This window comes from Ptychodera flava, chromosome 6 (assembly GCF_041260155.1).
Source record: "Ptychodera flava strain L36383 chromosome 6, AS_Pfla_20210202, whole genome shotgun sequence".
In the NCBI taxonomy this organism is placed as follows: domain Eukaryota; kingdom Metazoa; phylum Hemichordata; class Enteropneusta; family Ptychoderidae; genus Ptychodera; species Ptychodera flava.
In genome coordinates this window covers 7,594,788-7,609,367 of record NC_091933.1, presented here as the reverse complement: position 1 = coordinate 7,609,367, position 14,580 = coordinate 7,594,788, and the positions used below count along the sequence as shown (strand labels likewise).

General features: G+C 38.3%; 1 protein-coding gene across 1 annotated transcript; it reads right to left on the bottom strand.

Annotated features, from left to right (window-relative positions):
- Positions 1-679: 679 nt before the first annotated feature.
- LOC139134714 (calcium-activated chloride channel regulator 1-like) lies at positions 680-14,276 on the bottom strand. The gene is made up of 11 exons (XM_070701687.1): positions 14,051-14,276; positions 11,187-11,481; positions 10,392-10,669; positions 9,327-9,575; positions 8,141-8,365; positions 5,973-6,269; positions 5,350-5,577; positions 4,171-4,438; positions 3,610-3,780; positions 3,142-3,360; positions 680-2,912 (listed from the first exon to the last, which is right to left on the bottom strand). The coding sequence occupies exons 1-11, from the start codon at positions 14,234-14,236 to the stop codon at positions 2,425-2,427; spliced, it is 2,904 nt and encodes a 967-aa protein (XP_070557788.1). The 5' UTR covers positions 14,237-14,276; the 3' UTR covers positions 680-2,424.
- Between the last annotated feature and the right edge of the window lie 304 nt (positions 14,277-14,580).

The following is a 14,580-nucleotide window of genomic DNA, read 5'->3' as shown; positions in this document are numbered from 1 at the left end:
AACGCTATGGGTTGGCGATCTTACACGTACAGAAATGAGTAATCACAGATGAACCTGTGACCTCAATAACATAGAGATACCACAGGGATCATGGCGGCCATTTTGAATCTCAAATATCGGTAAACAATGGGTAATTCCTAGTACCAAATTCTGCATGGTAACCCCAATTTTTATTTTTGATCTTGAAAGAGAATGGTTTATCGTTCGTGTGATGAAAGTTTAAGCAAAAGTATAAAAATATGTCTTTCATTTTTGAGAGGAAATTTCAATGTATGTATATATGTGTATATATATATATATATATATATATATATATATATATATATATATATATATATATATATATATATATATATATATATACACACACACACACACACAAAAGGTATACAATGTGCCCTTACGAGGCCCCAAATGTAAAAAAGATAATTTACATACATACCTACATACATACATACATACATACATACATACATACATACATACATACATACATACATACATACATACATACATACATACATACATACATACATACTGTACACATACACATACATACCGTACATACATACATGTATGCGTGTGAGTTTGTGTGTGTGTTTGCGTGAGTGTGTTTGTGTCACGTGTGTGTATTTCTGTGCGAGTAATATTGTTTAATTTGTTTAAAGCACTTTAGTACTTGTTTCAATTAGAATATATTGCGGTACAAATTTATTGCAGGTACGAGTTAGTAAAAAATCACCTAAAACATGACATAAAACAAATGAACATGAACCGTGGTCACTATAGTTCAGACCGATTATTGTTTCTAAGTGTATTGAAATTGCTTCAAATCTTACTCCCGACGTCGGATCCCATTTTTTTAAGTGCCCAGCTTGGGCATGGCGTTTTTGTAAATTATTCGTAAGGAAAACTTACATTATTCCATAATTCCAGACGAGAATAAGTACTAGACAGTATTCATGACACTCTAAAATTAATTATATTACCATGCCCTGTCAAGCTGAACCTCGTGACTGCCCCAAAATACACAATAATGGTTTGTTACATGCCCGTGAATATGAATAAGATCGTAAACATCATAACTTTACAGCTAAAACGTATAATGTGATTTGTACAATCATAATAAATCACAAAGGAGTACTTGTGGGCCAAGTTTAGACACTTTTTTAAAAATCTCTGGATTTTTGCAATTTTTTATAGCGTACTACTCACTGACAAGTTCTGGGGCCCCGTTGTCTTTTGAGTGGGAACTTTTTTAAAATTTTGACGGTTTTCTTGGCTTCGTTGATAATATAATGGATAATATAATGGAAATAACAGACTCCGCGCTGACCATTAACGTTTATTTTATGGCCACGGGCGTGAGGAAAGCCAAAATTAACGGGCTCATTAAGCCTCGCCCGTCATCCTACTTCGAACTTGCCACTACAGCATTTCCATGAGTTCTTTTATGTTGGACTTGATTCTAAATTTCTATTCGTCAGTTTGATTTTAATTTACCAAGGAAATGTTTGTGCTTAAATGCAATGACAATTATCAACATCATTCAATTGAGTATGGAGTGTCTTGAACGACATTAAGGAAATGTTACCAAGATTTCAAATAACTAAAATCTAAACTTAGTTGAATATATGCGTTATACTGAATGACTGAAATTCAATGGATAGATGCAGGATTACATATTGTGAGAGTCGTTTAGGTGATGCAAAGATGTGGATTCCATATTCTCCAATGACATATATGCTGAGTATTGCCTCTGTTCAGGCGAACACAGCCTATCTAAAACATTTTCATACAATAATGGGAAATTTATGAGTAACATGGACTAACAATGGTGATCACATATATTGTATAAAATAAAATTAGAAATGCAGTTACATCATTTGATAAACTAGTATAACTTGCTGTAATTGTAATTTGTTATAGATTTCCCATTACTGGATATGGAAAATCACGTTAAGATTGTCAGAATGTATTATAAATGCGTAATATTGGTTCTGTCATTATAGTTAAATCTTGTTACGATATATACGTGTTATTTACATTTACCTTAGCTTATCCACGGGGAGCAGTTAAAAGAGTTCCTAGAAATTTTATATGCTTTATGCTCAGTCCTCAGTCACCATTCACTATGGCGTGATGTCCTCCGATTGAAACTAATCCTCCGATAAGGTCAATTCGTTAGGCCTCTAAGTACTGTTGGTTGACTGATAATAACAGTGTGGGTTCAAATAATCAATGATTGTGATGTTAAGCGTTAAGTAAAATGAGAGGAGAACGTCGTTTTATTTGAATCATTACAGATCGAAAACGGGGAATAGAACATATTCATTCCCCAGAGTCCTTTTCACAGCCACCTGTGACTAGACGTGATAGGATCTTGGTATCACTGTTGCACTGAACGGATGATCACTCGGCAGCTTAAAAAGCGATGTTCTCTACCCCTTCTTTATCGGGCAAATACTTCTTGTTTTTAATCAAGCACTTAGACAAGATAATTGCCACTACGATCACAAGCAGGGCACCTGCTACAGAGCAACCAATGATTAGAAAAATCGATATTTGCCCGCTCTGCATGTCTGCTTCCGTTTCAGTGTCAAGCGTTGTGTCCAGAGACTCGGTCGTGATGTTGATGATTTCATCCGGGTCATCATATACAATAGTGGCCGAAACAATATTCGACGGTGGTCCTACATTGCCTGGGGCGTCCCGTGCTCGGATGGCGAAGAAGTACGTGATGTTCTCATCTTTGCTTGGCATCAGAACCGTCATCGTTTCCATTTCGCCGAAGGTCTTCGGAGATGACAAGTTACCGACAGTGAGATTCGAATTTGACACTTTCATGCCGTTCGTAAAGTTTTTATAAAACACTTCGAAGATCTCGCTGTACCTGAGATGATATTCGGAAGCTGAAAAAACGTCAATGTACTCTTGATTATCCAATGGACAATTTTAGTATAAACAAAGGAAATGACAAGTTGACGAACAAGATGTGAACAAATTTAAACAAAAAATATTAAATAGCCCATATACTGGTCTTCGAAATTAGTCTCCACACAAAATAAATTGTAATACTGTGTGCTTCCAAATAAAAAATGTCATTCTGAAGCAAGCACTAAGTTTCCAAATCTACCTTACCTGTCCCTCGATCAAGGTCATTACCGGGTGCTGTCCAAGCTAAGGTGACCGTTTGGTTGTCATACGATGTGGCGGCAACTCTCAGGTCTGTGATTCGGGATGGCGGGAAGTTGTCACCAGGAGGTATTGCCAAGGGTGCTTGAATAACTCCACCAGACGTCACTCTATAAAATGGACCAACCGGTTCGGTAATGTTGGTATTCTCGTCGATACGATTAGCTGAGAGAGAGGAGGGAGACATACAGAAATGCAGACAAACAGATACAGACAGAACAGAGAGAGGAAAAGACAGGAGAGACAGAGAAAATCATACAGACAATCACAGGTAGAGATGAAGAGAGAGGGGTAGAGAGAGAAGAAAGAACAGACACGTCAGTACGTTATATTGTGCTTTATTCAAGAAATCATAGAATAAATGCGAAGCAGACAAAACAAAGTAAAATATTGTTAAAAACATAGCACACTCACGTGGTCGAATAGGCAATACTCCACCGGTGAACGTCGAAATGGGAACTTGAGCTGTGCCATCAGTGTCACCCGCGGTGACTTTGACATTGTATCGACAATTTGGGCACGTTGCGTTCACAAAGTCCAAGAACACACCGGAATATACTCCGTCATCTTCAGTGAAATCCGCTCCTGATGAGAAATTCGAAAACAAAGTAATAAAATACGAATACAATACAGTAACTGCGTTCTTCCAAGACTCCTACTAATAATGCCTACAAAACATGAACAATGACGAAGTGTTTCCCGAGAGCTCAGCCAACAATTCTCCACATAGGCCAACCATATATAATTTCCGCATAGAAGCAAGAACCTTGGAAGATGGTATGATGCACTTTTGCTCGGGTTGTAGAGTGAAAACGTTACCTCACCAACATGTTTTGAGAAATGCAATTAACTGGCAATCAATAGATCTTGAATGATGTAAATCCCTAACTCTAGAACTCACTTTCATCACAAATAACCAACAGAATAACACTCACTAAAATACCAAATATTTTAACTTAAAGATGGAAACAATACCTGCTCCATTGTCGAGAAGATTAACTTTTACTGGTGAGTGAGGCTGTGGTCTTTCCACTGTCGCCACCACGTCTGCTTTTACTATTGGTGCGTATCCTCGCTGAACCTGTGCGTACATGTTAGTCATGGCCGGCGTTTCAGTGATCAGAGAGTTGCTGGTCGTTGTCGTAACTCGAATAGGCTGTGTGTCCTCCCTTACGTTGGATTGTACAGATATTTCGACTTGTTGACTCTGATTAGCGGTTACTTCATACAGCCAAGTACCGGACTACAAAATAATCGCCATGGTAAGAACGCCTTGGTCAATGTTCACAGTGGAGGGTAGGGCCTTCTTGTAAGTTGCAAAAACTCGCTTCAAAATGCAAATTGTTATACCAAAATACTTCATCGCAAGCATTTGGGAAAAACGCATTAATTTCTGTGTATTTTTATATAGTTGAAATATTTTCACTATTTTTGAAAATGACTCATGCATGGGAAATATTAAATAATAGTGTAGTTCCTGAGAGTCTGAGACGCTTCGCAAAGCTATAGAGCAACGACAGTAATTGAGCGGCAATTTTTTAAAAGTGACTATAAATTGTCAGTCAGGCTCGTGAAAGTAGTTAGGTTGGTATAGAAACCGTTACGATAGTATTTCCAACAACCCTATTCTTCTATGGAACGACAACAGCAGTAATTACTTTTGCATTTCCAGAATATTAGCAATTGATTTCAAATAATTTTTGAAAAGTAATCAAAAACTGATAAGAGTGTATTGCTTGACTTGTCAGCATCCTTGTGATTTTCCATAAAAATTTCGTCGACATTAATTCAGTTCTACTTATAGTAAAAAACCACGACACGTATTCAACTGTATGAGTTTATAATATTTTCTTCAATATTCTATAATAAGGCTGTGTCTATTTTACAGGTCTTACAGGTCCTCTTCTGACTATAGGTCTATTGGTTTGTGAGCGTCGCTCAGCGATGACCTACATGTACATGTATGTCGTTATAGCAGATGTCACAGCCTCAGTTTTGAACTATAAGCACTATATTTTGTAAAATTCAGAACTTAGTGTACTCAGTTAGAGCGGGCTAATACACTATCCCTTCAGCGGAATGATCTAGTTAAAATGTTGAATAGAAAACTACGTCAAGGTAAGTATAAGTAATATATAATGTTTACAGTCATACCTCCGCGATGCCAGTTATCTCAATCGACACGGTCCGCGCTCCATCGTTGCGCTCGTAGTCAAGCGATGTTTCGTCAATAGCGGTCCCGTTCGGTCTGTACAGCACAACGGAAATCGGTGACGTAGTCCACAGAAAGAAAAACTTCGTGCTTTTGCCGATTGTTGAATCTATGACGATGGTGCCCTTTAACGTGTCAGTTGAAGGTATAGCCTGCTTCTCACTGTACAGCTACGTTGAAAAAAAATGATAAAAGCTGTAAGCACAACTCGAAACTATCAGGACACCATAATGACAACGCAGCCATTCTACCGTAGAGCACTGTGCTGTATCGTTTGTTTAGCTGATTGTTACACTTTTCATTTATACTCGATTTGGTTGTACATTGCACATGATGCTATTTCATGTTCCTAATAGAGATCTCTACAAGAATTAGTGGAACGGCAAGTATTTGTCTGAGAGAAATGTAGATGATTCTGCTTTCTTTTGCGAATATGTGTAACAAAAGCTCTTTCAAGTGCTTGAAAAGTTACGGCCGAAAACGAACATATCGTGCACTGACTACGTCTCTTCACAAAATAAACCTATTTGGATTGGTGAGAAGCGAAGGAAATTAAATAACTCACTTCGAACGACGAATTTGAGCTTCCTCCAATTCTGGAGGTAATTGTAGCGGAGAACGCATCGCTCAGTCCAGTAGAGCTGACGTCCTCACTGTAAAGAAATGATAGTCCACACGTGTCTTCGGATAGACTCAGCAACTTCTCATCTGCTGACGTACCGAATGCCAAAGTGTCAACGCAGACCCCTTTACTTATCAGAGATGGCTTGACTTCATTTATGTACGGTTCCCTATTTTCTTCACCGTCAGTGATCAAAACAAGAATGCCACCACGAGCAGAATGCCCATCCTTCTCCAGAACCTTTCAGTAAAAGTATGTGGAAACGTCTATGGCGGCTACAAATATGCGCATAAAATCGTCACTTCCAACATTTTAATGTAAGTTATGTGTGTCTGTAGATTTATTGATTGATCAATTGGTTTCTGAATAAGTCAGGACCATTCAAATATGTTGTTCTTCTGGCATATTATATATGGTATTTGAAAAATAACGGGATATATATATATATATATATATATATATATATATATATATATATACATATATATATATAAAAGCAATAATGCACCCCCTCCCGGCCCATAATGGACGAAAGCAAACTTTGCACGACATAATGTACGAGGCGAAGCCGAGTACATTATGAAGTGCAAAGTTTGCTTGAGTCCATTATGGGCCGGGAGGGGGTGCATTATTGCTATTATTTTATAGTTTTGGCAATGCCAGTGAATTTGTAGTTGTAGAAAACGAATAAAAAAGGAAATTTAAACTGAGTTTGAAGCCAGTGAGCGTCGTCCAGCATGATCGGCCCTGACTCCACACTGCACAGTGCACTGCACTGAACACGCACGTTCAGCACAAAAAATGACCAGCACTTTCACGGTTCATTTTGAATTGAAAAACGATGTATTTTCGAAGGAAATGAAAAGTAACTGCATCCCTACCGTCTATATCAAACTTGAAACATCACCTTTAAATATCATGCCATTCAAAAAGTCGACACGGTGAAATGCCAGAGATGGAAAAAAACGGAATGTTCATGCATCGACATCAGTATGATCAGCGAGCTGCATGGTATCAGCTGATCAATTTCATTGCTAACGATATCAACAGAGTTCAACATTGTTATTCAAATGTTTATATTTCAATAATAATTGTGTCTATAAATTTAATTTTCGATGGCCTCTTGAGAAGAGCTATTTTATTTCGGCGAACGACAGAACTTGACGTAAACGGGTGCTTGAAAGGTACAGTTGACAAACATACTGGAGGGCTTCGGTACCGTCGCGATATCGAGAACAAGGCAAGGTAAAATCACAGACATGGAGAAAAAACAATGAATGAAAGTTGTCTCCGATTACAGTCAATGCATCAGAATTAGGTGGCCGAGATGTTAGATCAACGGAGAGTCCACGGTCGTCATGATTGTTGGTAGTAGCTGACCTTGGACAGAGACTTTGAATGGCTCCGTAGTATGTCCGTAGACACTTCCGATTTTTACATCCATGATGACAGCAAGCTGCCGTTGTTGGCTCGTTTACGGCTGGTTCGAGTAGCCTTTCACGCTTGCATCGTTTACATGGCCACTGACATGCATAATATGCCATGTGTCAAACCCAGTATCGTCTAGGAGTTTGCAAACGTACTGAGTTCTGTTTCACCTATACGGCAACGAAGCGTACTATGTTGTAAACAAACGTAGTAATACAACCAGTGTATGCTGAGCGCCAGCCAGACAGACGACAAATGCGTGCGCGAGGACTCAAAAAATGTGATAAATCGTACAGTAAGACATTATTATCAATATTGTGAACGATTATCAAGATTTATAGTTTTGTGTATTACATGGTTTATCCGATACTTTCCCTCCTTTTAAATGCGCAGTCCTTTTTTCGTTTTCCAAAAGAGAATTTGCTCGCTGTGGGGCCGCAATGCTGAATAATGGAATACATTATCAGTAATAATGTATGGATATGACGTCACAAAATTCACTGGTATTGACAAAGCTATAATATAATTACGAATATTAAAATAACACATTTATTTTGCATTTTGTGTAATCATTTGTTGAATGCATATTTTGAATGCCGATTTTTCATAAAACATCATGAGCAGGCCTATATTACTCTGTACAGTGACAGGGTATTAAATCATATCTTTCTATTATTACTTACATCTATACCACTTTCCAATCCACATCCTATACACGTGGCTTCTCTTGTTGTCTTTGGGAGTAGATTTGCCAACTCGTCACGATCCTTATCGTCCTGCAGTTCCCGTAGATCTGATGTAATTACTGCATCGTTTTCGAACTCAACAATTCCGACAGAATGACCGTCAGGAACAGTCGCTTGAATGTATTTTGTGGCTAGTTGATTCAGAGTACCAATGCGATCGTTCTGAGAGGGAAGATTCGGCGGTGACAGGTGTAATGAAATAGTGAAAAAAAATATATAAGGATGACGCCTGTAAGACTAGTATCTGACAAAATGTTTATATTACACATCCTCCTCATTTCGCTGCAAATCCACTCATCAGATTTTAAATGAATCTTTGACTGGGTCGAAGTAAAGTAATGGTGATAGCATGTCGACGTTTTCTTGTCAAATAAAATACATAGGTTTCGACTCGGATAGCAGAATTTCCCTAAGTTCAAAAGATATGTCCTCTGGATCAAAATTTTATATCCTAGATTTCAATCCTTGTGACCTGGCATTTTCAATTATGGCAAGTTCAACTTCATAAGCTCAGCTGAAGTGAGAGCCCCATTATTGGCATATCTCCTAACAGTATTTCGTCATTTAAATTTCAATTTTTTATGTCATGTTGGTGTACTTATCAAGAGATGTGCAGTATGTATGCTTGGTATCATATTGAAAAAAGTAATGTAAATGTGAATGTACATGTAAATGAATACATTTTACAGTGCACCAAAGAATGTGGCCACCACTATATTGTTTCATATTAAATCTTAGACATCGTACAACTGTCAACTCCGTGACATGGCAGATACTGAATTCAATTTGGCAGATACTGTTTTGGCTATTATTGTGGTACTTTTAAAATAGCAATTAGAACAATGAATCACATATTTGCCCGATAATGTTTGGCCATGACATGAAAAGACATGTTAACACTGATATAACTTATGATATTAATAGATGATTGTAATTTTGAGCTTGAACTAATGATGAGAGGAAAATAATATGATCTCATGTTAAAGATAAAAATGATTAAAACAAAAAGACAAAAATACCAGTGCTTTAAATGTATATTTTAAATTTGTTGTGCGACAAACTTTGAAGTCTAGTAAGACAACCAATAATTTGAGAAGATGTCATAATATCAAAAGAAGCTTACATCATCCATGCTTCCCGAGACGTCCAGTACCAAGACGATTCGGAGTGGGGCAATTTTCACAACACGGAAAGTCGGCGTGGTGTCAGTCACTTGCCGGGCTGGATTGCTGTCATTCTTGAAATCTTCTGACTCCAGCATTACGTCCCAGGCACTCCTGTATGAACACTGTATGTTCTGTTGGTTAGGAGCCATGGCATTGTGAAGGGACAATGGATCACCAGTGACGTCACTATGACAGAATTCAACAACCTGAAAGAGTGCGGTGATATGCTATATTTATAGTTATGGGAGACATATTTTAAATTGGTAGTTTCCTTTGTGAAGGAAAACTAATAAAATTGAAATATAAATGCACATCTAGACGTGTTCGTTTGTTATTTTTTCATATACGGAGTTACTGGGAATGGAATGAAAAAATAAGCGAAAACATTATAGAAATCGTTGACATTTGTTACCATCTTAAAGCAGAAAATATTTGACGGCAAGCCTTGCTTACCCGCCTCACCATGATCGATTTATTTGAGTTCCAACTGTGGACAAAAAAGTCAGAACGTACATCATGTATACTTTTTTCATCGATTCGAGGGATTGTCTACAGTTAACGAAATTGCCGAAAATGAAGTTTTAGCCCTCCTGCCAACTTTGGTAAGGAAACTTACGATTTAAGATGGCGGCAATAGTAGTATTTTGTAGAAGTGAACCTGTTATTGTTGCAATGAGCCGACAAATTGTGTAACTTGCTGATCGACAAGTACGTTTTGTTCCCAGTGTATGTTATTTTGCGGTTAAGTCGATAGACGGCCAACTGCCTTACTCGTTTAAATTTCCAGTCAGAGAGCCATCGAAAGTCGCTCGGTAAACTTTGGATCGTACGCGTACAATGCGATTGCTCTTTCCTCCATGATGTTTCCAGTGAATTCTGTTTTCAACCTTTGTTTGACAGATATTAAATTTGGTCGGATAATGCTCAAGTTAATTTTCTGACTTTACATTGAAAAGTTTGTGGCTACACCCTGTGAACTCTCTCACCAAATTAAACATTGGAAGATTAATTGTTTAACCTACCGAGTTTAAGAAACTCATAAACAGATACGAGCCTGTCGCTCTATTAGGCATGGTGGGAAGGAAACGGCAATATTTGCCAGGTCGTTTACCGCTCTTAGGGTTCACGTTACAACGTATCCCCGTCTCAGAATCGTACGACTTCCCAATCACAGCCCGCGAACATCGTGTTGGTTCAACGTTACCCTTGTCATCCAAGTAGAATCGTTCGAAGGAGTTGGTGGCGTACTCATTAAAAAGTCCCCATCGCAAGTGACCCCATTCGTGCACGATCACTTTTGCTGAAAGTAGAGAAAAGCTAATTACCGACGAATAACTGCAATTTCTCGCGTCAGATGTCTGACATCAGCAGACACACAAAAACAAAAACAATTACAAACAAAACGAAAAGATGGCTTCGAAATGATTTACTATTTTTGTTTTCTATTCGAGTATCAGTTGCCGACAGAAAAGCTCTTCAATATTGAAAGCTCGATCCCAAGCGATGAAATTAAAAAAAATCCTAGTATTCCTGCAGTCTAAATCACACTGTAGAATAATTTTGGTGCGTATATTTTTCTTTGGTAAGAGCTTTACTTCAAATAATTTTCTTTGTTAACAGTTCACAATTTTAAAACTTAAGAACTAGTACGAAATCTGCCTAAAAACTAAATATACATAATGAATTCGCTGTGGCTCATTTTCGGAGATTCCAGCATCATTTAGAGAGATTTTTATTGATATGCCTATGTCAGTAAAATCATAAGAACAGCCAAAACGCAGGCCCAACGTCTTTAAAATGCCAGTATGACTATATACCTGGGTCACCATAAGTGTCAACTGTCCATTGTTTGTCCAGAATAAACTTGTCTGTCAGGTGTATATACTCAGCTTCTTCTCCACAAGAACCAAACTGATTGGTGTACGGTGTTTCTCTCCCGACGTTCTCGTGTTTCGTTACAATGGCGTTGGCGGCGTCAAATATCTCACTTGTGGCTTCAACATTGACTAAGTCGTTGCTCCACGTGTTCGGCAGTAAGATAGTAATTTCCTTGAAGAAGGCTCGTTGTTTCGTTGCCCGATAGAGGGCGCCTGAGGCACCTGTGAGGATCTCCTGTTTGCATACATGTAAGAATATGAATAAGTGCCTTAACAGCTTACAACGATTACGTATATGATAATCGATTTATGTAATTTTTTGTTGATTTTGGGTGTGAAGTTTTATTTTTATTTGTTGTGCCTAGAAATTACACAAAGTTACACACCGTAAGCCCAAATATATTAACTCAAAAACTACATGTGCGCCGTCTGGTTTATATATGTGCAGCCTTCAGGTAAGCAATAATAAGCAGTCATGAGTCAGTGAGTATCTACCAACACCTCGCCGCTTGTAACAACGTTCTATTGCCCGATGTACCATGACTTACTATTCATGAGCGTTTGTAAGCTCCGATACTCAGTATCCCTCAGTTTTCTTTGTGGCTCGTTGAGGGGTCCATTAGTGCATGACAGATGATAGGAGTGGTACTCCTTTGACCTTAAATACCTCTGTGGTGGCTTTATGGTCAAACTCGGTGAAAGTAAATAAGCTGCATATTTGTGAACTGGCCAAGCTAGCCACCTTTTGTGGTGACGAACAACTCACATAATCCATGTTGTACGTCATCAATTTTTTCACCCTTTTTCTAGTGTACAGGGGCACTCCGACGCGATTGCAATCGAAACAGTGCAATCTCAACACCTTGTATCTATGCTGCAGAAAGTAGCAGAAACAAGCGGCATTTCCAATTAACTTTCAAGTAGCAAAAGTAGTCTAGAGAAAGACGACAGCACCGTCAGCCTAGCCCTTCGCTTTTCCCTCAAGGTAGAACGCACCTAGGGGACAGAAATTCGGGCCTTCAAATTTAATCAATTTTCTTCTGACCTACCACTTATGGGGGCTCATTTTGAAGCTCTTGGAGAAAGAAAAGTTTTCACCGTCTTAGTTTTTTGAAAATTGAAAATTTTATTTTTTCCCATAGAGTTAACACAGGTATGGCGGCCATTTTGAATTTCAAATATCGAGAAATCGCAAGTTATTTGTCTCTCTAGTACCAAAGTTTGCACGGTGACCCCTGATTTTTAGTCTTGCTTTGTTAAGAGAATGGTTGAAATTTTCACTGAGGAAAGTTTGAGCAAAATTTTAAGTCTTTCACTTTCGAATAGAGAAGTCATCTTCGCATGCATTCGTTTGGGTTGACAATGATATCATTGTCGTTCATCGATAATTTTGAACGGGAGCCTTGATGACGTGGAATGCTTCATATTCCAGTCGCTCATAATGTGCACAAGTTTTAAGTTGTTTACAAAACTCCACATTTACCCTATCCGACGTATTTATACGCCATTGTCTACGGCAAATTAGGCATTCTTCGCATGGACGCGGTTAAATGTTACTGCACTCTATTTTGTGACAGTTTGGCACCGTGCCGAAGAATTGTGTTGTGTTGCTGAATATCTCACGTCCCACTATATTGAGAACCGTTGACCCACGCTGCAAAGGTAGAGATTAATCATCGATTGGTACCTTTTAACGATAACAGTCATTGGCTATTCACTGTAACTGTATATTTGTTATTTTCAATTGTGAATTGCCCATAAAGTTAGAGACACGACAACATTAAGCCACAGGCAAGGAGTGTCTGTGATTAAGCAAATTTGTTATGAACATCATGACCAAAATAGAGCTTTATTTAGTCTTTTGCTCATGCTCCACTTTAGGGATTTCTCGAATAATTATTTCGTGTACAATAGTGTTTTTCCGAATTTGTACAAGAAACGTCAGACATATTCTATTTGAAACAAAAATAGCAAAACTCAGGACAAACACGTAAGTTAGGCATAAATGAAAGTGAAACAACGTACATCTCTCTCTCTCTCTCTCTCTCTCTCTCTCTCTCTCTCTCTCTCTCTCTCTCTCTCTCTCTCTCTCTCTCTCTCTCACGTTCTACGTTAACAAGTCTCGTCAGTTCCAGCTTCTTTTCTATTGATACAACAATTCCAGCTTCTTTTCAAGTCATACTGTCACCATGTCGTATCAATAGAAAAGAAGCTGGAACTGACGGCGAGTGCTGACGTCGAAATTGAACTTGTTTATTGAATACAGAGCCATGGCTAGGTCTCACGACCCAGCCACTGATACATCAGTCTGTGAGTCTCCCGTGCCTAAGTCAGTCCCAGTTACTTTGTCCTATATGAGTTAGTGTTATACAGTATCTTGGCTATGTCAGACACAGACGCCATAAAGAGTACCATAAGACAATACTTTGATTTCTACCGACATTAGAAAATACACAAAAGTACAAATTATCACTTGACCGTGTTGCAATTCTGTTTTTCACACCCACGCCATGAATAAATTAAAACGGCAATAACAGCTCAATATTATGATTTTTTGAAATAAATACAATAGAACATGGCGGTATAGTACACAGAATACCTCTATGACAAAGATTAGTTGCTGGGTGAATTTTAAATGCGCTACGAGTAAAACCATGTAACACCATACCTTGCTGGTATCTCGTAGCGTCACTATTGTTAGAGTCGAAAATCGAGAGAAATTGCGCGTGATTTCTCGCGTCCAAGGACCCTTATATATCGTGAGCGTGAAATATTAATTTCTTTGCGCTGATTTGGAATCTTACCTGCAAGTTTTCTAGGAGATTAGCATTCTCTTTCACATCGTCAGCTATCGCTATTAAAATCCCTTTGTATTCGTTGTTGTCCAGCGTGATTTTGGATCTTTGAAGCAGACCGTAGACAGAAAATAGAGGCAACGTTAACGCGAGCAGCAAACTCACGCTAACGACTAAACGAACCATTGCGGCCATAATGACAGCTCTTTGAAGTGTGTCGTAATACCTCAAAGGTAACTATGTCTGGGTCAAGAAATGAAGGTATTTTCTTCACGTAGGAAATTTGCATATAAATGTATACAGGGGTGCTCACCAATGAAATACTTTTTGATTTTCTTTTAAATGAACCATTCGAGTTCCAGACCTAAGTAATTGCAGTCGAAAATGTATACATTTTACTTCGTACTATTTAATGCCAGAAAGACATGGACGGTCCAACTTGAAATGCTACATTGTCCCAAGCCATCGCGATCAGCTAACCAAGTGTGAATACCGTATTTGTATATGCACGGGTTAAGATGATACACTTACTGTTTCCG

What these genes read in the sequence shown, in the direction of transcription:
- LOC139134714 (XM_070701687.1), bottom strand. Translation starts at nt 14,236, where the DNA reads ATGGCCGCAATGGTTCGTTTAGTCGTTAGCGTGAGTTTGCTGCTCGCG. An exon ending in AGTATTGCCTATTCGACCAC is followed by an intron (nt 3,361 to 3,609) that starts GTGAGTGTGCTA and finishes CCTCTCTCTCAG; the next exon opens with CTAATCGTATCGACGAGAAT. An exon ending in TGACCTTGATCGAGGGACAG is followed by an intron (nt 2,913 to 3,141) that starts GTAAGGTAGATT and finishes ACGTTTTTTCAG; the next exon opens with CTTCCGAATATCATCTCAGG.